Genomic DNA, 26742 nt, shown 5'->3' with positions numbered 1-26742 from the left:
ACCAAATGGTAAAGACCATCGACACAATGAAGAAACTACGTCAACTAATGGGCAAAACATCCAGCTAGCATCAAAATGGCAGGATCAAATTCACACATAACAATATTAACCTTAAATGTAAATGGGCTAAACACCCCAATCAAAAGACACAGACTGGTAAATTGGATAAAAAGTGAAAACGCATCGGTGCGCTGTATCCAGGAAACCCATCTCACATACAAGGATACACATAGGCTCAAAATAAAGGGATGGAGGAAGATTTACCAAGCAAATGGAGAGCAAAAAAAAGCAGGAGTTGCAATACTAGTCTCTGATGAAATAGACTTTAAACCAACAAAGATCAAAAGAGACAAAGAAAGGCATTACATAATGGTAAAAGGATCAGTGCAAAAACAAGAGGTAACTATCCTAAATATATATGCACCCAATACAGGAGCACCCAGGCACATAAAGCAAGTTCTTAATAACCTACAAAAAGATTTAGACTCCAACATGGTAATAGTGGGAGACTTTAACACTCCACCATCAATATTAGACAGATCAACGAGACAGAAAATTAACAAGGGTATCCAGGACTTGAACTCAGATCTGGACCAAACAAACCTAATGTACATTTACAGAACTCTCCACCCCAAATCCACAGAATATACATTCTTCCCAGCACCATGTCAAACCTATTCTAAAATTGACCACGTAATTGGAAGTAAATCACTCCTCAGCAAATGCAGAAGAACGGAAATCATAACAAACAGTCTCTCAGACCACAGTGCAATCAAATTAGAACTCAGGATTGAGAAGCTAACTCAGAACCGCACAACTTCATGAACACTGAACAACTGGCTCTTGAATGTTGACTGGATAAACAATAAAATGAAGGCAGAAATAAAGATGTTCTTCGAAACCAATGAGAATGATAACACAATGTACCAGAATCTCTGGGACACATTTAAAGCAGTGTCTAGAGGAAAATTTATAGAAATAAATGCCCATATGAGAAGCAAGGAAATATGTAAAATTGACACCCTATCATCAAAATTGAAAGAGCTAGAGGAACAAGATCAAAAAAAACTCAAAAGCTAGCAGAAGACAAGAAATAACTATGATCAGAGCAGAACTGAAGGAGATAGAGACACAAAAACACCCTTCAAAAAATTAATAAATCCAGGAACTGGTTTTTTGAAAAGATCAACAAAATAGATCACTAGCCAGATTAATAAAAAAAGAAAAGAGAGGAGACTCAAATAGATGCAATAAAAAATGATAAAGAAGATATCACCACCAATTCCACAGAAATACAAACCACCGTCAGAGATTACTACAAACAACTCTATGCACATAAACCAGTAAACCTGGAAGAAATGGACAAATTCCTGGACACTTGCACCCTCCCAAGCCTAAACCAGGAAGAAGTAGAAACCCTGAATAGACCAATAACAAGGGCTGAAGTTGAGGCAGCAATTAATAACCTATCAACAAAAAAAAGCCCAGGTCCAGATGGGTTCACAGCCGAAATCTACCAGACATACAAAGAGTAGCTGGTACTACTCCTGAAATTATTCCAAACAATCCAAAAAGAGGGAATCCTTCCCAAATCATTTTATGAGACCAACATCATCCTGACACCAAAACCCAGCAGAGACTCAACAAGAAAAGAAAACTTCAGGCCAATATCCGTGATGAACATAGATGCAAAAATCTTGAATCAAATACAGGCAAACCAATTGCAATAACACATCAAAAAGCTTATCCATCAAGATCAAGTAGGCTCCATCCCAGGGATGCAAGGCTGTTTCAACATATGCAAGTCTATAAACGTAATCCAACACATAAACAGAACCAAAGACAAAAACCACATGATTATCTCAATAGATGCAGAGAAGGACTTTGACAAAATTCAACAGCGCTTTATGCTAAAAACTCTCAATAGATAGGTATCAACAGAACATATCTCAAAATAATAAAAGCTATTTATGACAAACTCACAGCCAATATTATACTGAATGGGCAAAAACTGGAAGCATTTCCGTTGAAATCTGGCACTAGACAAACGTGCCCTGTCTCACCACTCCTTTTCAATATAGGATTGGACGTTCTAGCCAGAGCAACCAGCAAGAAAAAGAAATAAAGGTATTCAATTAGGAAAGGAGGAAGTCAAATTGTCTCTATTTGCAGATGACATGATTGTATATTTAGAAGACCCTATCATCTAAGCCCAAAATCTCCATAAACTGATAAGCAACTTCAGCAAAGTCTCAGGATACAAAATCAATGTGCAGAAATCACAAGCATTCCTATACACCAATAACAAACTTAAAGAGAGCCAAATCAAGAACGAACTGCCATTCACAACTGCCACAAAGAGAATAAAATACCTACGTATACAACTAACAAAGGATGTAAAGGACTTCTTCAAGGAGAACTACAAACCACTGCTCAAGGAAATAACAGAGGACACAAACAGATGGAAAAATATTCCATGCTCATGGTTAGGAAGAATCAATATTGTGGAAATGGCCATACTGCCCAAAGTAATTTATAGATTCAATGCTATCCCCAACAAGCAACCTATGACCCTCTTCACAGAACTGGAAAAAACCACCTTAAACTTCACAGGGAACCAACAGAGAGCCCGCATAGCCAAGTCAATGCTATGCAAAAAGAACAAAGCCGGAGGCATCAAGCTACCTGACTTCAAACTATATAGACCAATGGAACAGAACAGAGGCCTTGGTGGCAACACCACATGTCTACAAACATCTGATCTTTGACAAACCTCACAAACATAAGCAATGGGGAAAGAATTCCTTGTTTAATAAATGGTGTTGGGAAAACTGGCTAGCCATGTGCAGAAAGTAGAAACTGAACCCCTTCCTGACACCTAACACTAAAATTAACTCCCGATGGATTAAAGACTTAAACATAAGTCCTAACACCATAAAAACCCTAGAAGAAAACCTAGGCAAAACCATTCAGGACATAGATATAGGCAAGGACTTCATGACTAAAACACCAAAAGCATTGGCAACAAAAGCCAAAATAGACACATGGGATCTAATTAAATTCCAGAGTTTCTGCACAGCAAAAGAAACAATCATTAGAGTGATCTGGCAACCAACAGAATGGGAAAAGAAATTTGCAATCTGCCCATCTGACAAAGGGCTAATAACCAGAATCAACAAAGAACTAAATCAGATTTACAAGAAAAAAAAACAAGCCCATTCAAAAGTGGGCGAAGGATATGTACAGACGCTTTTCAAAACAAGAAATATATGAAGCCAACAAACGTATGAAAAAATGCTCATCATCACTGGTCATTAGAGAAATGTAAATCAAAACCACATTGAGATACCATCTCATGCCAGTTAGAATGGCAATCATTAAAAATGTGGAGACAACAGATGCTGGAGAGGATGTGGAGAAATTGGAACACTTTTACACTGTTGGTGGGAGTGTAAATTAGTTCAACCATTGTGGAAGACAGTGTGGCGATTCCTCAAGGACCTAGAAATAGAAATTCCATTTGACTCAGCAATCCCATTACTGAGTATATATCCAAAGGATTATAAATCATTCTATTATAAAGACACATGCACACATATGTTCATAGCGGCACTGTTTACAATAGCAAAGACCTGGAACCAACCCAAATGCCCATCGATGATAGACTGGACAGGGAAAATGTGGCACATATACACCATGGAATACTATGCAGCCATAAAAAACGATTAGTTCCTATCCTTTGTGGGGATATGGATGAACCTGGAAACCATCATTCTCAGCAAACTGACACAAGAACAGAAAATCAAACACCGCATGTTCTCACTCATAGGTGGGTGTTGAACAATGAGAACACATGGAGGGAGGAGAGCATCGCACACTGGGGTCTGGTGGGGGGGACTAGGGGAGGAACAGCAGGGGGTAGGGAGTTCAGGAGGGATAACATGGGGAGAAATGCCAGATATAGGTGATGGGGATGGAGGTAGCAAACCACATTGCCATGTGTGTACCTATGCAACAATCCTGCATGTTTTTCACATGTACCCCAGAACCTAAGGTGCAATAAAATATTTTTAAATTTTTTTAAAAATAAAAAAAATTAAAATGCACAAACGTTCTGGATAGACACTGCACCATAGAAGATATATGGCTGGGAAGTAAACACATGAAAACTTAGTCAACATTATTAATCATTATAGAAATGCAAATTAAAACCACATTGAGATGCCACTACACACCTATTAGAATGGAGTTTTTTAAAATGACAATTACAAATGTTATCAAGGATGTAGAGCAACAGAGACTCTCATTAAATTGTGGTGATAATAAAAAAATGGTACAGCTACTTTGCTAGTTTAGCTATTTCCTGTAAAGTTAAACTTATATATACTAAACAACCTCCCTCTCAATCCCACTTCTATGCATTTACCCAAGTAAACTGAAAATTTCTGGCTGCACAAAAATGTGCACATAAATGTTTACAGCCACTTTATCCATAACTGACAAATACTGGAAACTACCAAAATGTTCAAGCGAATGGATAAACAAATTGTGATATACCCATACAGTGGAGAAGTAATTCGCAATATAAATAAATGAAATATTGATTCATCTAACAAAATGAATGAATCATGAATCCATTTCAGAAATGGAAAGAAGTCAGATTCAAAAAGCTATACATTCTTTCATTTATATGACAACCTACAAAAGGCAAAATTGACCAGGCGCAGTGGCTCACGTCTGTAATCTCAGCACTCTGGGAGACCAAGGCGAGTGGATCACCTGAGGTCAGGAGTTGTAGATTGGCCTGGCCAACATAGCAAAACCTCAGCTCTACTAAAAATACAAAAATTAGCCAGGCATGGTGGTGCACGCCTGTAATCCCAGCTACTTGAGAGGTTGAGTCAGAACAATCGCTTGAACCCGGGAGGCAGAGGTTGCAGTCAGGCTAGATCACTCCAGTGCACTCCAGATTGGTTAACAGAGTGAGATTATATCAAAAAAAAAAAAAAAAAAAAAAAAAGCAAAACTATGTGGAAAATAGATCAATGATTGTTTGAGGGTTGAAAGAATGCGGATGACTACAAAGTGACAACACACAGGAATTTTTACAGTGATGGAACTATTTCTCTATGGTATTTTGGTGGTTGATATGTAAATGACTCTACATTTGTCAAAACCCATCAAATTGTATACAGCAAAGAGTAAATTTTGCTACATGCAAATTAGGAAGTAATTCAACAAAAATATCAGGATGAAATTCAGACTGAAGAATGAACTCAATTACATTACAATTACATGATATAACGTCTCTGAAAGGGTGAGATAAAAAGACTAATCTAAGTAACTTAAGAAAATACTGGTTTGAAACTGGGTAATAGGCAAAGGTTGTTAGCATTTCGAAGGTTCAAATGACAGGAAGATGAGGAAAAGTTTGGGACTTCTTAGAGATTGGCTAAATGATTGTGACCAAAATGCTGATAGTGATATGGACAGTAAAGTTGACTGACAAGGTCTCAGATGGAAATTAGGAATTATTGGGAACTGGGGCAAAGGTCACACATGTTATTCCTTAGCAAAGAACTTGGCTGTGTTGTGTCCCTGCTGTAGTGATCTGTGGAAGTTGGAACTTCAGAGTGATGATTTCAGGTATCTGGCAGAAGAAATTTCTTAGCAGTAAAATATTCAAGTGTGGCCTGGCTTCTTCTAACAGCCTACACTCATATGTGGAAGCAAATACATGATAAAAAGTGGGAGTCTATATTTAAATGGGAAGCAGAGCATAAAAGTTTGAAAAATTTGCAGCCTGGCCAAGTGGCAGAGAAAGAAAAATCTTTTTCAGAAGAGGAATTCAAGCAGGCTATTGAGCAACCAATTGCTAGTGATATCTGCATAAATAAAAGGGAGCCAAGTGCTGATTTCCAAGACAATGGGGAAAAATCCTCAAAGGGACCTCAGTGGGGAAAAGATCTCTCAAGCAGCCCCTGTCATCATAGGCCCTGAGGGCTAGAAGGACTGAATGGTTTTCTTGGCCAGGCCCAGGACCTCCAATGCCCTGTGGAGCCTCAGAACACTGCTTCAACATCCTGGCCACTCCAGCTCCTGCCTGTGCTCAAAGAGGCCCAGATGCAGCTCAGGCCACCACTTAAGAGGGTGAAAGCCATAAACCTTAGCAGTTTTTACATAGTGTTAACCCTGTAGGCACACAGAGTGCAGGAGGGAGGGAGGCTTGGCACCTTCCTGCTAAATTTCAAAACTGTATTGGAAAGCATGGATGTCCAGGCAGAAGACTGCTGCAGGGTTGGAGCCCTCACAGAGAACCTCCACTAGGGTAGTGTGGGGAGAAAATGTGGGGTTGGAGTCTCCATATCAAGTGCCCACTGGAGTACTGCCTAGTGGAGCTGTGGGAAAGGGGCCACCATCCTCCAGCCCCCAGAATGGTAGGTCCACTGGCAGCTTGCTCCTGTACCTGGCAAAGCCTCAGGAACTCAAACTGTGGTAGCAGCTGTAGGGGTTGAACCCTGTAAGGCCACAGACGCTGAGCTTCCCAAGGCCTTGGGAGCTCACTTCTTGCACCAGTGTGCCCTGGATGTGGGACTTGGAGTCAAAGGAGACTATTTTGGAGCTTTAAGATTTAGTGACTGCTTTGATGGGTTTTGAACTTGCATAAAGACTGTAATACATTCCTCTTGGCCAATTTCTCTCTTTTGGAAAGGGAATGTTTACCCAATGCCTATACCTGTATTGTATCTTGGGAGTAAATAAGTTGTTACAGGCTCATAGGTGGAAGGAACTCATCTTCAGATGAAACTTTGGACTTTGGAGTTAATGTTGAAATGAGTTAAGATTTTAGGGGACTATTGGGAAGAGATGATTGTATTTTGTGATGTGAGGAAGACATGAAACTTAAGGGGGCCAGGGGTAGAATGAAATAGTTTGGATATTTGTCCCTGCCCAAATCTCACATTGAAATGTAATCCCCAATGTTTTAGGTAAGGCCTAGTGGGAAGTGTTTGGATCATGGGGCGGATCCCTCAGGAATGGCTTGGCACCATCAATTTGGTGATAAATGAGCTCCCTTTCTCAGTTCACATGAGATCTAGTTGTGTAAAAGTGTGGGATCCCTCCCCCAAACCTGCCTTCCTCCTTTCACAATGTGAAGTGCCTGCTCCCACTTCACTTTCTGCCATGAGTAAAAGCTCCTTGAGGTTTTCTCAGAAGCTAAGCAGATACCAGAGCACCGTGCTTCCTGTACAACATGCAGAATCATGAGCCAAATAGAACTCTTTTCTTTATGAATTACCAGTCTCAGGTATTTCTTTATAGCAATGCAATAATGGCATAATACAGAAAATTGGAATTGTATGCAAAACACTGTACTCTGTTGGAGTAAATTGTTTTTGACACAAGCATAGGTTAGTAGTTCTGAAGCTATATTAAATATATACTGTAGTTCAACAAATAATAAGTTGTAGATAATGAGAGCAGGGTTACAAGAAAGGAGTGACAGGTAAGCCAGGGAGGAAGGCTAGAATGAACCCTGTGGCCTGGGACTCGAGTTTGCACTGTTAGCATTAATGCATATTTATGAAATAGATATGTGAGTATACATGGGTGAAGTATACAAACATATACGAAGGGACCTAGAAGCAATGATACGTCAGGAGCAATGAACGCACCTAGAGTCCAGATCTTGGTTTCTAAATACCATTCTCCAATAAAAGAATCCAAGGTCTTTAAAGAAATGTTTGGTTCTATGACTGAGGGCTGGAAAATACTAGCTAAGCCTGGAGTATTTTGAAATGCTAGAAAGTAACAAAGTGCTTTTTTAAAAAGGACAGTGACGAAAGAACATGGGAGTCAACCTGAAAGAATTCCCAATGGTTAAAGAAGTTATAATGTGAGCAACAAAGTAAGTATCCTAACTTTTAGGACTGGATTCTAACCTCTAGAATAAAATAAATATTCATGACTCAACCCTGATAGTTCAGTGAAAAACTAGCCTTGCCTAAAAGACACTGGTGAAATTAGCTTTGACTCCAGCTCCTGGGAGGTGCTCTCTTAGCCCTTGAATATCCTGCCTGATAATAGTGTCTTTGTTTACCTGGGGGTGGGAGCTGAGACCTGGCAAATAATCTATGTTAACAAGGTGAATTGTAGTGGGCCACCTTACGCCATTGGGTATCAAACTCAATCTCTGATCTGAGGAGAAGCTAGAAATGCACACACACAAGTGACCCAGCCCAGATGAAATGTGTACGCCAAGGCTTGGAAGAGCTTCCCTACTTGGCAGTACCATGTGTGTTGCCACACTATTGCTGGGACGGTAAGCAGTGTCCATACAACTCTACTGGGAGAAGAAAACTGGAAACTCTGCACTTAGTGTCTCTTGGCCTTTGCCCTTTGTGCCTCCTTCCTTGGGTGATTTTAATCTGTACCCTTTTGTTGTAATAAACCATAACCATGAGTACATGGCTTTGCCGAATTCTGTACATCCTTCTAGAGAAATGTTGAACTGGAGGGTAATCTTGGAGACCCCAGAGTTTGCAGTTGGTGTCAGAAGTGAGGGTGGCCTTGGGGATTCCCAAACTTTGCATTGATATAAATGCCTGAAAAAAATGAATGAGGGGATAAATATTCCTTACAGAAGAAAGCCAAATAGTAAACATAAAAGCCAGACAGAGAGGCTTACGCCTGTAATCCCAGCATTTTCAGAGGCCAAGGTAGAAGGATCACTTGAGTCCAGGAATTGGAGAGCAGCCTAGTGTAGGCAGCACAGGGAGACAGCTGGTGCGTGCCAGTACTCCGAGCTACACAGGAGACCAAGTCTGGAGGATTGTTTGAGTCCAGGAGTTGGAGGCTACCGTGAGCTACAATTGCACCCGTGCACTACAACCTGGGTAACTGAGCAAAACCCCGTGTCTAAAAATGTAAAAGGGAAGAGGAAAATATAAAATTATGATTAAAACTCCAAATAATTGATGCTGGTAACATTCTCTTATGAATGTGAAAATTAGAGGGCCATACTTGAAAGAGAAACAAGTTATCTGCATAGACTCAAAGTATCCTCCCAAACTACGTATTGATTACTGTGGTGGTTTTAACACATATCCAGAGATTGTTTGATACTCTTCCCCTCAAGAGGTGGAGCTCAATTTCTCTCTCCTTGGATGTGGGCTGGAATTCAAAAGTCACTTGTAATGGACAGAGTATGAAAAAAGAAAAACAGCAGCTTTCTAGTGGAGAAATCATGCAGATACTGCATTAAATGATACTACACCAAATAATCAAAGTCACCAATAACAAGTCATGTCATCATGTACCCTCCGTAATGATGTCATGAGAAGAACATTTAAAGTCTGAGTCTTCCCCCAAACCCAAAACACCTGTCTGAACATGAGAAAACATCAGGCAAACCCAACTGAAGGGGCATTCTATAAAATACTTGACCAGACTTCTTAAAAATGACAAGGACATAAAAAACAGAAGAGATGCAAGAAAGCGTCACAAATTGGAGGAGACAAAGAAAACATAATGACCCCATGCAATGTGGTATTCTGGACTGGATCTTGGAACAGCAAAAGGATATTTGGTGAAAAGCTGGGAAAAAATCTGAATGAATTCTAGCGTTGTTAAAAGTATTGCACCAATGTTAATGTCTTAGTTTTGGTCAGTTTACCAAAAGCATTACTACCAGGGGATGCTGGGTAAAGAACATAGGGGAACTTACTGTACTATCTTTGCAACTCTTTGAATAATTTTAGATTTATTTACATTTAATAAATTTATATTTGAAGAAACTTAGATTTATGTTTGTTTCAAGACTAATCATACCAAGTTGGTGAGGACACAGACGAGCAAGACCAGTCATATACTACTGGTTGAAAATGCAAAATAGTATATAGTACAACAACTTTAAAAAACGATTTGGCAAGGCTAGGCGCAGTGGCTCATGCCTATAATACCAACACTTTAGGAGGCAGAGGCAGAAGGCTTGCTTGAGTCTAGGAGTTCTAGACAAGTGTGGGCAATATAGCAAGACCTCATCTCTACCAAAAAAAAAAAAAGTTAGCTGGGTGTGGTGGCTCGTGCCTGTAGTCTCAGCTACTCAGGAGAGGTGATCGCTGAGGTGAGAGGATCGCTTGAGCTGGGGAGGCAGAAGCTGCAGTGAGGTGTGACTATGCCTTTGCATTCAGCCTTGGCAAGAAAAAGACCATCTCCAAACAAACAAACAATTTGACAAAGTTTCTTCAAAAAGCAAACATACACATAGTATTTCCTTCTAGGTATTTACCCAGGAAAAATGAAAGCAAGCATGTCCTGCAGAAACAATCCAAATGCTGACCCACAGGTTATTGGTTAAATGATTTACGGTACAGCCATACAATAGAATATTTAGCAAAAAGTAGTTCATTTCCAAAAGGAATGAATAATTGATGAAACATGGACAAACCTCCAAGTAATTACACGGAAAGAAGCCAGGCTGTTCCCTCCCAGAAGAGTAAACTATGATTCCATTTTCATAAAATTCTGGAAAACATAAGCCCACCTATAGTGACAGAAAACAAACCAGTGGTTTTCTGAGAATGGTGAGGCAGGACAGGTAGGGCCGAGGCAGAGGAATTCATTCCCAAAAGGCAACAGGAAACTTTTAAAGATGACAGATACGTTTATTTGTGTAAGTTTAAGGGGTAGAAGTGCTGTTTTGATGTGTGAGTATATTTTGCGGTGAGAGAGTCTTGCATTTCAGTGTAAACATCACCCAAACATTATACCCATTAAGTAATTTCTCCCCCTCAAACACCCCCACCCTTGCAAGTCTCCAATGCCTATCACTCCACATCATGTAAAGGTGACAGGTATGTTTATTTTCTTAAGCGTGATTGTTTCACCGGCATATACATCTCAAAACACATGAAACTGCACGATTTAAATATGTACTTTATGTCAGAGCTCAATAAAGCTTTTTGAATAAAGACATGGAAGAATGTTTTAATATATTAAATGAAATCAAATCAAGTCACACAAACACATGTATAGTACCATCTCTTTTATGTTAAAGCACAACTTATGGGTTTGTTTATAAGTGCACAGTGAAGTGTCCGGAACGTGGTACAGTTGTGTAGGACATTATATGGAGAGGAGAATGTCCTGGTGGCTCAGCTTTGGGATAGAGCGTATCAGTCGATAACAACTCTAAAACCATGCTATCTGCTCCACATTTCTCACAGAAATGGCTTATTTGCCTAGATTTAGTAGCCCCTAAGGCTTCTGCAAAGCTAGATAAAATTTACACCTGTGATTTTCTCTTTACTTTCACGTGTGTGTGGACACATACACCCCAATTTGTTTTACTTTGAAATTTTCCGTAACAAACATCTATTTTACTACCACAAGAAATAAGAATTAAGTAGAACTAAAGGTCTATGCCAGAAAAATAATGTTCAAACACAAACAGAAAAGTAGAATGCTATTTTGACCTTGACTGATGTTTTAAAATTGAAGCCTAGTGAGATCATTGAAACAGAAGCCAAAAGAAATCTGAAATGCTGTGCCTTTAAACCTTGGTTCTTAATGTTGATGGAGTTTCTGATGTTTTTCTATAAATAATAGATTACAAAATGGATGTTAGGCACAAAGTCGCTTTTAAAAGAGCATTTTCTAATTCTTGACAATACAAAAACAAAAAAACGATAGATGTTAAGGGCAAGAGAAAAAACTGGAGATAAAGTAACACAAGGGAACTGATTACACACACACACACACACACACACACACACACACACACACACCCTATTACTCAACTAGGTTGCATGCAAAAAACAATTGTGTATTTTAAGATGATCCATCATAATTATTTAAAATTATAAAGAACGGTTTGTTCAATAAACTACTTCTATATTCCTATCCATAGTAGTACTGCTTTGTAAATCTAATTACAACAAACTGTTTTCAACAAATCATCCTGTCAAATGTTTTTTCTGGCACGTTTGTAAAAATAAAAACAATAATAATCATCATGCCATGTATGAAAAGCTGATTTATTTAGTCACTGTGCTAGATTTACACAATTGCTAATCCTTAAAACCATCTCAAAAGCAAGACGTCTTACACATATACTTCCTAATAAGAAATTGGTGTTCAGCAGTAAAGTAACTTGTTCAAGCTAACATCCCTAAGAAAAAAGTGGTGTTTTCACTACAGTATGCCACCTTTTCATTTTTGGAATTTACTTTCCAGAAATGCCTAATTATATGGTATTTTATCATCCATCCCCTTGATAGCAACCTCCCCACCTCTTGTCAACACCTCAAATTAATGAATCAAACATCTACAATTTTCCAGGCACTGTGCTAGGCTCTGGGGATCCAGAGGTAAGTGTGACAGTCTGCCCCTCAGGAACGCTAATAAAGAGTAGCTAGCACAAGAAGCAATTCAGAGCTGAGAGGGAAATGGGCACCTCGCTCAGATTGGAGGCAGAGACAGAAGTGGTCGGAGCAGGAGGATACTGGTCTGAGGCACTCACTTGATTTAGAGTGAGGTGAATGAGGAGGCGAGAAGGTACTCCAGGAAGAGGCAACGGCATGAATAAAAGGGAGAAGAAACCTTATAGGAGATCCATGTATTTCAAAGAATGTGACTGAATGTGAAGAGGAGACAGGCTTCCTGCACCATGAAAGTTCACAATTCCTGTAAGACCACCCCGGTCCTCTGTTGCCGAGCCTCTATCTCACAGCACGCTGCAAACCAACCCAGGACCAAAAAAATCTCAACTTCAAGCATCCTGAACATCATAACCCTTCTGATAGGCCCTCTCATTGCAGCAGAGCTTCCGGTCTTACACAGGAAGTCCACACGACAGACATACTCGTTCCTTTCAGGCATGGAGATCCTTCCAGACAGGCAACAGAACTTGAACTTACAAGCGTTACTTATACCATTCAGGGATAGTCTCACTGACGAGAGGTATTACACTCCCTGCCCCCCGCAAAGTACTTAAGAGTACTTGCAAAATGTTGACTGTTAAATGCTCCATAAATAGGATTCCTGCTAGTCTTAGTCACCGTTTAAGACATCCACTTCCCCAGATCTAGTAAGGACTGGTGGAGAAAAAAATCACAATGGTGCAAATTGGTGCCATTGTGTATTTATAGTTACTGACTTCAGCTAAGCCTGCAGAAAGGTCAACAAAATATTACCCAAAGACATACCCAGAGGTCAGGCATGGTAATCCCAGTACTTTGGGAAGCCAACACAGATTTCTTGAGGTCAGGAGTTCGAGACCAGCCTAGCCAACATGGTAAAACCCCATCTAAAACACAAAGATTAGCTGGGTGTGGTGGTGTGTGCCTGTAGTCCCCGCTACTTGGGAGGCTGAGGCAGGAGAATCGCTTGAACCCAGGAAGCAGAAGTTGCAGTGAGCGCCGATCATGCCATTGCACACAAGCCTGGGTACAGAGTGAGACTGTCTCACAGAACAACAATAACAACAGACAGACATACTCAGGATTATTAACCAAGGTCTTAGGAATCTTAAAAAAAATGTGAAAAAAGTCTTTACTGCATTTGACGACAGCTTCAGAAGTGATCAACGCCTAGGCATATCCTGAATTTCAAGGCCAAAGAATCTGTGGCAATCTAGGTATAAAACAATTATGCGGAGGAAAAAGCTCTGTTGGGCTCCAACATGTGCACAGCAGCAGCGGCTGGCAGAAGACGGTGGAGCAGCACGCAGTGGGAACGTCTGCACCCAAGTGTGGATTTCAGCTCTCACTCTGCCTACCTTCTGCTTCAGCAGGTCTAGGGTAGAATACCACCGTTTCTCCTGTTGGGAGTCCTTGACTTATACTTTAATACTAATCAGCTGAGTTATAAAGGGAAGAAAATGTGACTCAAGAATAAGAGTTGTATCAAGGATTCATTTTTGTGTAAGGCAACACAAGAAGTCTCAAATATGCAGGGATTCAAGGAAGGCAGAGCTCACTGACCCTATTTGAAAATGAAATCTATTCAACCAAAGGACGGTTCTCAATGAAATCAGGAATGACGTAGCCGTGATCTCAAAGTCAGCGTTGAATGTACTGCAACATATAACTGAGCGTGGCTACAGAACACAACGTGAACGACGTAAATCCCAGCATAAGGGAACGGGACGTTCTGCTCCTAACATGTCCTCCTAGCATCCTCCACCAACCGGGAATGAAATGGTTACACTGCACGTTGCTATGTGTTGGACGGGGCCAATAAGTATATGCATTGTCTCATTTATTCTTCACAACACGAGGCAGGTAATTAAGAATCTCCAATTTACTGACAAGGACACAAGCAGAGAGAGGGTGTGTCCCCAGATCGTCTGGTTAATTTGATCCGTTGGTCAGAGCCTTAGATGTTGACAGTGACATTATTAATGTGGGCAAGATCACTATCTTTTATGAGAAGACTTTAAAGCAATTTATTACTCTAGTATTTTTCCATCCCATGTCTTAATCAGTAAGCTGTCTTCCCTTTGGAAGCTTCTTCCTCTACTTCACTCCCAATATCAACTATGTGATGGTAGTTTTAAGATTTGTTGCTAGTCTCAAGGAATTCAGGAGAGATGTGGAGGAGAGGTAGAAGATCCTCTATTTTGAGTTAGACCCTAAACTAGTTCTCAATCTTTCTCGTGCATACAGTTCACTGGGAGATCTTGTCAACGAGGCTTCTGATTAGGATCCTGGGTGAAACCTGAGATGGTTTCTAGAGTTTCCAGATGAAGCTAAATGGGCCACCCTTTTGAGTGGTAAAGCCTGAAATCAAACTCCAAACCAGCTTCTCTCTCGAGTTGGACTGGACGACGGGAGTGGCTCTTGTAGCTAGTTAACAAAGAGGTACTCTGATTAATATACTGTTTCTTTGGAAACTACACAGGGATGAGGGTTTGAGGAGAGGAACAGTGGCTGGCATAACATTCCAACATCTGAGTTCCTGACTTTTAACAACAGTAATAGAAAAATATATGCCAATTGCCTCTAAAAAGTAAAAAATTGGCCGGGTGCAGTGGCTCATTCCTATAATCCCAGCACTTTGGGAGGCCGAGGCGGGCAGATCAACTGAGGTCGGGAGTTCAGCCTGACCAACATGAAGAAAACCGTCTCTACTAAAAATCCAAAATTAGCCGGGCGTGGTGGCGCATGCCTGTAGTCCCAGCTACTTGGGAGGCTGAGGCAGAAGAATCGCTTGAACCCAGGAGGCGGAGGTTGTGGTGAGCTGAGATCGCGCCATTGCACTCCAGCCTAGGCAATGAGAGCAAAATTCTGTCTCAATAAAAACAAAAATAAATACAAAGGAAAAATCATAACGAACGTCTTAAGTGTAAGCATGAAGTGCCTAATTTCTTTTCCTTTCATGATTGAAAAGTCAGTGTACACTGCTTAAAAGTAGTAACTGAAGATGTAAATACCCACTTCTTAAAATTATAATAGTGACCACTAGAAGACAGGCATAAAACATGTAATTATGGCTGGGCGTGGTGGCTCACACCTGTAGTCCCAGTACTTTGGGAGGGCAAGGTGGGTGGATCACGAGGTCAGGAGTTCGAGACAAGCCTGGCCAACATGGTGAAACCCCATCTCTACTAAACATACAAATATTAGATGGGTGTGGTGGCAGATGTCTGTAATCCCAGCTACGCTACGTGGGAGGCAGAGGAAGGAGAATTGCTTGAACCCAGGAGGCAGAGGTTGCGGTGAGCTGGGATCATGCCTCTGCACTCCAACCTGGGTGACAGAGCAAGACCATGTCTCAAAAAAGAAAAGAAAAAAAAAAAAAAAAATGTAATGACACGTGTAATGTGCATCACAAAGAGGGTGTCCTGGGACATAGAGAGCGAAGTGTGCTTAGTTTAAGGATCAAAACTCAAGCTGTTAGGTACCCTTTGCCATCTGCAAACACAGTACCTGGGATTAGGTGGAATCATCTGAAACTTGGCAGTGTTTGGCAGTTTCTGGTTTAGAAAAAGTGATTTGGTAAACTGTCTTCCCTTGCAGTTACATTTCACAAGAACAGAGCCTCTTTTTCTTCTTGCTCACTACTATATCCAGTGCCAGACACACTTTTTAGAAAACATTACTCAAAAATATTTGCTGAATTAAAAAAAGAGGACCCAGGACTCTGAAAGGCAAAATAGATGAAAGTAGCCTTAAAATTTAAAAAGCCCTACAAAAAAAAAACAAACCCCAAACGTTTGCTAATTTAGCAAACAGACCAGGGATCTGGCTTCCAGCAATATTAGTGTATGCTATTCAAAGTGTGGTAATTCCATGAAGTTTACAATTGGGTTTAACCTGTACATTGTGCTCTACAGTAGAAATACTTTCATCCAATTCTAACAAAATCTTCATCATTGTATTTAGTCATTAAATACTAAACATGGGCTTAAAAATTTAGTTGTTTTCTGCTGATCCCTAACCCAGATTGTTACTTACATGTCTAGATTACTCTTTCCTATACTAGCCTGAGTAAACATACAAAAGCACTTTTCAGAAAAAAATCTCCCTTCTACAAATTCCTAAACAGCTCCTTTTGAAATAACACATTCTTAGTGGCTGGGAGGAGTTTTGGAGACTCTTTGAAGTGTGCATTAAACAGGGGTGTTCATCAGAATTGACGACTGCTCTATTTACCCAATAGATACAAATATGTTATTGCTCCACTGTAATAGTAAATGGTGAAAAAGTAAATTTACATTACAGGAGGCTATTGTACTTGGTGTACAATAAAATCTGACCATTAAAAATAAAAATGATTGGTAACATTTAGAGTGCCTTATACCATCAGGCGCCACACTCTAAAGGCTTTAGATACATTAACATTTTCATCCTCATAACCCATCTGTGAGATGAGTAATCATTATCCTCACTTTACAAACAAGGAACCCGGGATGGCAGTTCCTTAGGCCAAGCAGTCTAGATTCATCCCAGGTAAGCAGAATTCATGCTCCCAAACCCTACAGTATATTCTACATCTACAGTATAGGTAAGTACTTAAGTGGATGGGACAATGGTCCCTAATCTCGGTGAAAAAGTGAGTTTTTGAATTCAATCATTATGATCTCTGTATTTTTGGGTTTTTTTTAAGTATGTATTGAAAATGTTTAGAAGGACATATGTCAAGTTGTTAACAGCGGATACCACTAAAGACTTGGTTGGGAGTTTGACGATGAGCATCTATTATTTATATCTTAAACTTTTTACCAGGATGTGCTCTACAACAAATATACGCCAGTGACAGCCGCCCCCCCACATTATCTATGACACAAAACCAAGCATAGGAAAAGAGGCACACTTACCTTGTGCTACCGTATTAGTCAACAAGTTATGGTTAGGACAAGGCATTTTACTTGTTTAAAGATGCACACTCCAAGTTAACCAATACTGTTTAAGTAAAATTTACCACTGACTCTTGATTTACTGTAAGACTTCATTTACTTCAATACCAAATCTGTCCAACTTCAAACTTTATTCCCAGACGCTAAAATATTTCTACCACTTCAGGTGGAAATACTAAGATCTGTATTACGTAGCTAGCTTTCAGGTTGTATTAAACCTGAATTATTTGGTGACTCTAGGCCATCACAAATGTCAGCTCTCCATTCTGCTAGGAGCTTTAGCTATTTCTCCCTCTCTATGGGGGAGCACTGTTCCTCAGGTATCTAAGTTGGAAAATCAGATAACTGACATGGTCAAGTAAGTGTACATAAATTAACCCAATACAAGCTTAGGGAAAAGGTCTTGTCTTGTCTTGACAACGTGTAGATTTTTCAGAATCCCCTGTGTTGAATGTGGGAGATGCTGGAAGCTGATCCTGTTTTTAAATGTCTGATTTCTGACTGTGAAGTTCAACGTGACTAGATTTTTTAATGCAAGAGTCAATTTGAGGTGCTCAGGCAGTGCTTATTTTCTCCACAGTAGCCAGTCCAGTGCCCATCCAACCTATGCTTTAGAACTTTCTGGTAGCACAGCGTCTCTTAAGGCAGCTCACTCTGACATTAGATTAGTATGTTAGCAAGGCTTTTTTTTTTTTTTTTTCGTGTTTTAAAAAAGGATTGTGATATCTTTCAGTATAGATTCCGCCCCATTGGTCTTAGTTCTTTCTTTTTTTTTTCTCCCTCTGGGTAAAGCAGAGGTCTTAGTTCTTAAAATATAAATTGTCTGCCCAATTGATCATACAAACCCAACAACCAAGAAACATTAGTAATTGTCTTCTGTACTTTACTAAACACTTTGTGTTTAATATATTTTAAATTGTAAAGAAATTACAAGGAACTCCTAAAAAAATTTAATACAAAAATATTACAAGTTAGGACAATTAAGCATTGAGACGACATTTAGGAAGCATGCAGAAAAAGCAGCATAGGGTTAACATTTCATTGATGACACAGCACTTTGGTACAGCAGAGAAAAGCACCATAAAACTACCATCTATAGTGTCTTTTCCTCCACTGTTTTCCAAATGAATATATTGGTAAACAGGAAACTTTGATCTGATCCGATATGGATTGTACTAGGTAATAAATCTTACCCTTTGTAAAGCATAAGAACTGTGATATTAAAAATAATCCCTTCTGTTACTATTCAAATTAATTTCAGCTTTCCCTCAAGCTTATAAGGCTTCTAATCCTTAGGAGTCCAACCCTTTCTGGAAAAGTATACAATGTGGGATACCGTTAGCAGTTTATGCCATGCAATAAAAGTTAACCCCTTGAAAATGAAAGGATGCCAGTTCTAGCCACTGCTGTGGCTTATTTCTAATAAAACATAAAACTATGCTTGATTTATTTAAGGAAATAAAGAGAAAAAAAAAAGTAGAAGACCTGGAGAGTGTAAGTTCTTAAAAAACAAAAGAAAAAATATGCTCAATGATTCTTTTAAAAAAAGTCTCTAACTCTAAAGGAGTTGGTATTAATTAAAACTAAAAGGTGTCTAAGTCATTTTTCTTAGAGATTATAAAGTTTGTAGTAATAACTAGCTAAGGGAGAAAATGATTAAACTGTAACTGGCTTATTGTGAAGCAAAAAAAGGTCCTTGAGGAAGCTGAGCTTCCTGCCCTCTTTCAACACATCTACATATTGTTTTGTGCTCAAACATGTGGCTAAGCAGACAAATGTATCTAAGGTCTCTTTTAGTTTATGTGAAATAATGTCTTTTAAATACAATATTGATTTTTCAAAAGAATTAAAAATTACAATCCCTTAGCTGATTAGATGCTCTATTACTCTTTAATAAAAATAGTAAATAACCCTTTCATTTAAAAAAATCTTATCTCCTGCAAGAAGTAATAAAAATAGTAAAATTTGTAATTTTATTACGGGCTTACTTTAAGGTATCTATTTTGGGAAGCAGTATGTTTATGAAAAACAGTGGTTTGGGTTCTGATGGCAGTTATAATCAGTTAACACCAGTATGGGAGAGAATGAACATGTTGCAGGTTCCGAAGGCTAACTCGGAGCAAAAAGATTTATTCTACAAACAGAATACTGGAGAAGTAAAAGCAATTAAAATGTAAACAAGAAACTGTAAACAAGAAATACCATCCCTCTCTCTTTACTTGACTAGTAAATAGTCTGTACAAACTACAGAGACATCAAAGGTTTTATATATGTACACAGCCAACATAATATCAAAATATATTTTATTCTGGACCTCTTTCAGATCTGATTCAAATTACAGTTGTCAAAGCAATACAATGCAAAGGGAAACTGCAACAACAACAACAAAAAAATGTGCCTAGAAAGGATAAAAGGGTCACTGGGGACAAATCATTGTGATGTGGAACCAAAATACATCGTAAGTGTAATTAACATGGTCCAGGACAGCATAGAACATCTCTATCAGTCTTCCTTATACAATAATCATGAAAACTGAACAATGAAGTTCTTTAACATGTACAAAAAACTGTCATGGGCTGGTTTACACTTTTACAACAGTTTTAAAGTTAACTGGATAACTAAAGAAATGATGCAGACATTTTAATCCAGTGCTATAGGTAGGCTCACAGAATTAGACCCAAAGGATTTGTAAAAATAAAAATGAAAACAGTATAGCTACAATGTCAAAGTCAGGAAAGAAGAAAATTTACTTCTGTATTCAAGGGTTACAGAGCTACAAGATGCAGTCTGCGTGTTTTTGTTTGTAATGAGATGGATAAGTACATCAGACTAGATACAACATGCAGAATGTTTTCCTGAACTTATCCGGAAATTCCAAAGAAAACATCATGAAACAGTTTGCTAGAAAAAAAAAATATATATATGCCCTAGTTATTCACCCTGCTTCAACACTGTCAACGTAAAGGCAGAAATAAAGAAAGCTATCAATACCTCAGAACTACTGATATAAGACATCAAATTTCTAAATCAGTGTATTAAAAAAGTGAACACTTCCTCTTTTTTCTCTCTTCTACATTTAACTAGAATCACGTTTAAAAAAATTGATATTAAATGTGACACTTCAGAGCTACTACTGGAAGGAGTAATTCATAACCTCACTACCCTCCTTCCATCCCTGCTGATTCAGGAGAAGGGGGAAGAAACAAAACAAAAAAACAACCAGGGTCTCTTGTAGATTTGCTGCTATTCCACAAAATGTTGGCATTTGCTGCCATGCCACAATGTTGGTCCACTGAAATAGGATTTCTGCGGAAACTGTCAACAGTAATTCACCATATGCAAGTACCATCCTTAGCATGTGAGAATCATCACAGGTTCTGTAGAAATGTAAAATGTGCTTCAGATAATGAAAATTGTAGCACTGCATTTGAGATTTATTTCTCTACTTATCTAGTAAAACTCATCATTTTTGCTCACTTAAGTATGATCATTTGTGATTCCTTTAGCAAAAATGCACAGTCCTCTTTAGGCCTCTACTCAATAATAGTTTACATTACTCTTAACAAAATCATTCTACATAAACAGATAGCTCCTTAAAAATAGTACTCTCTCATTAAATCTAATTTGACAGAAAGAAGCGTAAGGAAAACAGGAGTGCTTTATAAGTGAAAAAGTACAAATCTTTGGCCTTTCTCTTGACATCTTCATATGTCAAAAAGCAAAAAACCTTCATGTAATTCAATCTAGTGATTACTTTTTGCACCATAATTTGTTTTTTACACCACAAAAGGAGGCACTTTCAGTATCTGTAAAAGGTATTTAATCCTAAAACATACTTACCTAGAGAATAATTAAACAGAATGCAATACACTCTATTATCTATTAGGAAATTAAGAGTTACCACTTCTAAAAGTCATTTGAAAGTCAATCATGTTACCTGGTCAATGGCAGAAAACAGGGATTGGAACAAATGTAAGAACTTACGGGATTTCCTACATGGAGGCGAAAAAAGATATTCCTTTATGTTGTTTAAAAGTGGCAGCTGCTCTTTCTTTATTCCATTTCAATCAATGAGTATTCATTCAAGTTTTCCTTTCTATTTTTCCTTATAAGTTTCTTACAGTAGCTTATACCACAACAAATAGCACAGAAAAACTACTGGATTCAATTGATCATCAGGAATAAGTTCTCAGAAAAACACAGGCGGAAAAATGAGCAAGAATCCCAAATACAGAACTTTACAAGCTGTGAAACTTGGTCTCTTGCAATCATGTTACTGCTCAAATTAGAGACAATCTTATTTCTGTCTATTGGAGCAGCATCGTGGCACATCAGCAGGCAATGGTGATGTTGAGAACAGCAGCAAAAATAAACAATCGTATGCTCATGAAGAACCCAAGCCTACAAAATGGATACCTTTCAGAAAAGTGTATACTTAAAAGACCCAAGACGTCAGGATAATAAAGCTCTGTATTTATAATCTTTTATATGTCTTATTGTGGCTATTATGCTTAAGTAAAATAGCTACAGAAAGAAAAAAAAAAAAAAAAAAAACAAACAGAAAAGATGACACTATCATAAAAATGTAGCTGTCTATTTTGGCAGCTATATTGCAGAATTTCTTGACTATCTTTCAATCAGCTGGGAAAAAGTCAATAACTGTATGCAAATGAATAAATTGTCCATATCAAAATACAAAAGTACTATCAATAATCACCTCTGACTTTCAGATTTAAATTCAGTGCAATTGACAAATGCATCGCTAAAGGAAAATGCAGCTTAAAAGATACTCAAAACATTTGTGTCTATTCCTGGGAGCACATTTTAAAATTATTGCACAGATTTTTTTTATTTTTATTTATTTTTTTAAACAATAACAGAGGTCAACCACAGGTGTGGACCTCCAGCAATAAAAGCAGGAATTCAAGTGCCAGATACTCAGCATATTAGGTTTCCTACATAAGTCATACGGTAATAAGCTCTAAATGTCTCTAATATGATCCAAAACCCTAAAAAGAGCTGGCACAAAACCATCGTGAATGACTGCCTCTCTGGATGTAAATTTTTAAAAATATTATTACAGTATCATAGTCCCCACTAACAACGGCTGGGGTACATATAACAATGTATTGTGAAATTAAGTGTATTTATGATCTTTACCAATAGCAAATGCTACCCTACCTTAGTTAAAACCAAGACTTGCTTCAATCAGTGCTGTTTTGTAAAAATAGCAAAGCAATGAATGCTGAAAACCAAAGCTGCATTACTTGGGTTAAATCAGTTTCTACTTAAACTTAGAACACAGGTCAAAACTTTTAGCACTAAAAGGCCTCAAAATAATTAGTGACAGAAATAGTGTTATTAATTTGCTAAGCTCAACAATAAGCAATTCCTTAATTAAAATCTTTGAGATATAAATTTAATGACTATTCTCTTCAGAAATGACACACTTGGATTATGTTAATCATGACAAGCCTTATTAGTCACACATATAAACATAGCCTCATGCAATCATTTGTCTGTATATGTTACTCTTAGTTGCATGAGCACAAGAGGTTTAATATCTATATCTTTAAGAAAATACTTGATATTATAAACAGAGTAAAAGACATGATATAGTAGTGATTACTGGAAAAAAAAATTAGCAGCTTACATCTATCTATATTTGAAAAAAACGTAGTCACAAGTACCACAAATGCAGAATCAGAGCAGCAGGAAGGTTAGAGCAATTATACTTCTCATAAAAAAAATTCTGAATCACTGCTATTTAAAAACACCTTGAAGCAAGTCTTTTGTTTTAGAGATTTTCTTTAAACTAAGGTAGCAAACATTTTGCCATGTAATGGCAGTGTTATATGCCGTTATCTTGCTTTGTATAAAGAAAACAACATGAGAGATTTTTAATACTGGAGTTTGCTTACATTACATATTTAAGCTTCTACACAGAATGATGGACACTTTGAGAAGCTAATCCTTATCCAGAAACATTTTAATCTCTTAAAAAACAAAGCAAAACAAACAAACAACAAAAACCCAAAACTACTTTGCTCCTTTTCACAATAGTGCACATTTTTACCATAATTTAGTTATGGCTACAAAACATCAGAAGATTTTTTTTTTTTTTTACTGTATCTTCTCTATGGTAATTAAAAAAAAACTTTGTGCCCTTCTAGTCATTAATTGGCAGAAATATGTCCCAAAAAAGAAACTATTGCATTTAAGCCACATCACCAAAAAAACAAAGAAAACAAAAATTAAAAAAAAAAAGCAAAGCAAAACGAAACAAACAAACAAAAAAAAAAACAGAACCAACAGAGCATAATACCCTTTTACTGATGTGTCTTACAGATCGACATGACCAAAGTCATATGTTTTCATTTAATTTCCGATTCCCCCTTCCACAACATGCACCAACTGAATATATGCTCTGGGAGCCATAAAATGTACCAAACATCTACCTCTTCAAAAGAATGCATTAAAATATTTAAAGAATTTTTTGTTGTTTAAAAGGTGAAAAAAATATAAACAAGAAACTGATTCACTCCCTTACTTCATGCATCCATAATCTAAACCAAAAACAAAATGTTAAAGCAAGAACAAACTACTGCTGCAAGTTTTTGTTAAGTCCATTGTCTCTGTACATACAAACTGCTCACTACTGAAGGGAAAAAAGAATATAATCCATGGTGTCTGCTGATTCAAAGGGGAGAAACAAGGCTGTCATTTAGTATCCAAAAACTGGTATATGTATGTTCTGCTTTTATAATGTATATTTTTCTCTCTTCTGTTTTTCATATCCAAAACTTCTAAATGCTATTTTAGGGGCACAGCAGATTAGATTCCAGCACTTGGTGAACAGAATTCACAAGCTGTGACAAACCTGTCATCTTCAGGGTGCAATTTTGTTTATATACACTGTATGTATATATTTCTTTTAGATTTGGCTGTAGTGGACTGGCCATGGTTCAAGTGGGACTAGTAGCAGTACGTGGGTCAGGGACAGTCATTTTGGCTATGTACACATTCATAGTCGGTCCATGGCTTCCAACTAGTAGCGCTATTTCCGAAGGTCTAATACACAAACCTGTAAGAAATTAAAATAATCAACCAGTGTATTCAGAATTTCATTGTACATTTTTTGTTTAACTTTTCTATTGTACAATTTGAAATGTTTCTTAGTTCCAAGTTTATAAAACTGGTAAAGCATAATAATCATGGAAATGGGCACTTAACTGACAGAAATCAGATCATTTAAGAAGATCAAGACAACAGGCATGAGCTCAAACTATGGGGGAAAAACCAGGGCTAGGATTTCTAGGAATTACTCTCTGCTGATTAAAAAGAAGAGGGAAAATGCTCAAAACAGAGCATTCCCTACCCACCGGACTCTAATGAAAGATATCACAGATTATATTCAGCTACAGCGTCAGTAAACAGCTACCCTTTCCCATCTTTCATTGCTTGATTCATTGCTTTGGAAGCCATATTTGCATTGCTGTAAAGAGCTGGCCAACCTCATCCTAAAATCTTTCAGTATCACACATTCCTCAACAGAAGAACCAACTGCCCCTAATCCTACCTTCCCTGGGCCAACAAACTCTTCTGTGACAAGGAGAAAGTAGAAATACCCATTAAAAATTCCAATCATTCTCCGAGTGCTACTCTGGTATACCTAATTTCATAAATGAAGGTTCACATTAAAAATAGCTGTCCATTTCTAGATTATAAGGCACTCTTTTGGTAAGGACATCCGGAATTTTGTTTGCACTATTTGAATGCAATGCACATGAAACGTTTACAGCCTCAGGGTGGAAAAAAAAACAAAAACAAAAACCCACTTTCGTATCGCCAACAATAAGCTGCATGCTACTGTGAACACACACCCAACCCCTCTTTGGAAACATTTTACTGTACTTACTGAACCATCTGATGCACTGGCTCCAACTTTGTCTCCTGCTGCATTCCAGCAAACTTCAAAAATTCCACCTGTTCCCCTATAGCTGTGAACTAGAGCACCTGTCTAAAAGAATGAAAAACAAAATCTTAAAAGTCATATACGTATTATAACTCCAAATCCTGAGATAAAAATATTACACAGCCTTATTTCTAGCAATGAGAGGAGGGCCTTAGCTTCAAATATAAAAATAAGTCCTGAAACTCTTTATGTCTTTTTATGAAAAGATAATACCAGCCTGTTCTCAAAAGATCACACACACACACACACACACACACACACACACACTCCGTTTCTCCAGTGTTGATAACAAGGTATCTGGTCTCTCTGACATAGCCAACAATAGCTAGAAGTAAACATTCAGTACATCACAAGAAATAAGTTTTTGTTGTTGCTAAATGATGCATGAGTCTAGCTAACATGTAGAGAAAAAAAATAAACTCAGTATTTCTTTGACAAAACAGCTTAAAGAGGAAATACAACTGACTAGGAAAGATAATTCCAGTAAAAGTCTGCTATTCACTCCATATTTACTGAGCAGTCCCTAAGTTAGGAGATTATAAAAGCAGCTAAAATAACGTATGTACTCGTTTTTTGAGACAGGGTCTTGTTCTGTCACCCAGGCTGGATGCGGTTGTGCAGTCATAGCTCAGTGCATCTTCTAACTCCTGGCCTAGAGTGATCCTCCCCCACCTCTGCCTCCTGAGTAGCTAGGATTACAGGTGCATGCCACCATGCCTAGCTAATTTTTAAAAAATTATTTGTAGAGACAAGCCCTCACCATGTTGCCCAGGCTGGTCTTGAACTCTTGGCCTCAAGCAACCCACTCACTCTGGTTTCCCAAAATGCTAGGATTATAAGCATGCGCCACAGTGTCCAGACAAATACGTACACTATTCTTGAAAGGTGTTGTAAGTGTAAACAAAAAACACAGCCAGGAATAACTAACAATTTCACTGTTCAGCTGCCACTGAAGAATTAAAACTCAGTCCAAAAATATATTATCCTATGAAACCAGTCAATTAAACCAGGACAAAGATCAGAGGTCCTGTCGTGAAAACTGAAAAATGTGCTTCTGGTGTTCTGCCCTGGCAAATCAAAAAAGTGACCCCTTCAGCTTTATGGTAACCTAAAGTCAAGCTAGAGGTAGATCCATTTAAAAACAACAGGGCAACAAACCATACACATTGAAATTACCTCCCATTCAGCATATCCAAGTTGACCACTAGGCTGGAAGAACGTTTGACCTAGCTTTCCTCTTGAAACTTAGCCTGGTAACGTGGCACAAATCACAGATGCATTGCTACTGGTGAAGTGCTACTGACTGTCAGGCTGAGAAGGCTCAACTGTTTTGTTTACTTAAAATTTCTCCCCGAGGCGGGTGGATCACGAGGTCAAGAGATCGAGACCATCCTGGTCAACATGG

The 26742-nt window shown here is 38.3% G+C and overlaps 1 protein-coding gene across 8 annotated transcripts in view; it reads right to left on the bottom strand.

Moving 5' to 3' along the window:
- Positions 1–19648: 19648 nt before the first annotated feature.
- Positions 19649–26742, bottom strand: part of TBL1XR1 (TBL1X receptor 1) — a 195657-nt gene continuing 188563 nt past the window's right edge. For all 8 annotated transcript variants that reach the window (XM_032258276.1, XM_032258280.1, XM_032258283.1 and 5 more), the window contains 2 exons: positions 25281–25382; positions 19649–24446 (listed from right to left, as the gene is read on the bottom strand). In XM_032258276.1, coding sequence (XP_032114167.1) covers positions 24420–24446; positions 25281–25382 — 129 coding nt within the window. In that variant the 3' untranslated portion in view covers positions 19649–24419. The remainder of the gene's footprint in view (positions 24447–25280; positions 25383–26742) is intronic.

The sequence above is a fragment of the Sapajus apella genome, unplaced genomic scaffold (genome assembly GCF_009761245.1).
Source record: "Sapajus apella isolate SASKATOON/1434 unplaced genomic scaffold, GSC_monkey_1.0 scaffold101, whole genome shotgun sequence".
NCBI classification, from domain to species: domain Eukaryota; kingdom Metazoa; phylum Chordata; class Mammalia; order Primates; family Cebidae; genus Sapajus; species Sapajus apella.
The sequence above is the reverse complement of the archived record's forward strand: the minus strand, read 5'-3'. Positions and strand labels throughout refer to the sequence as shown.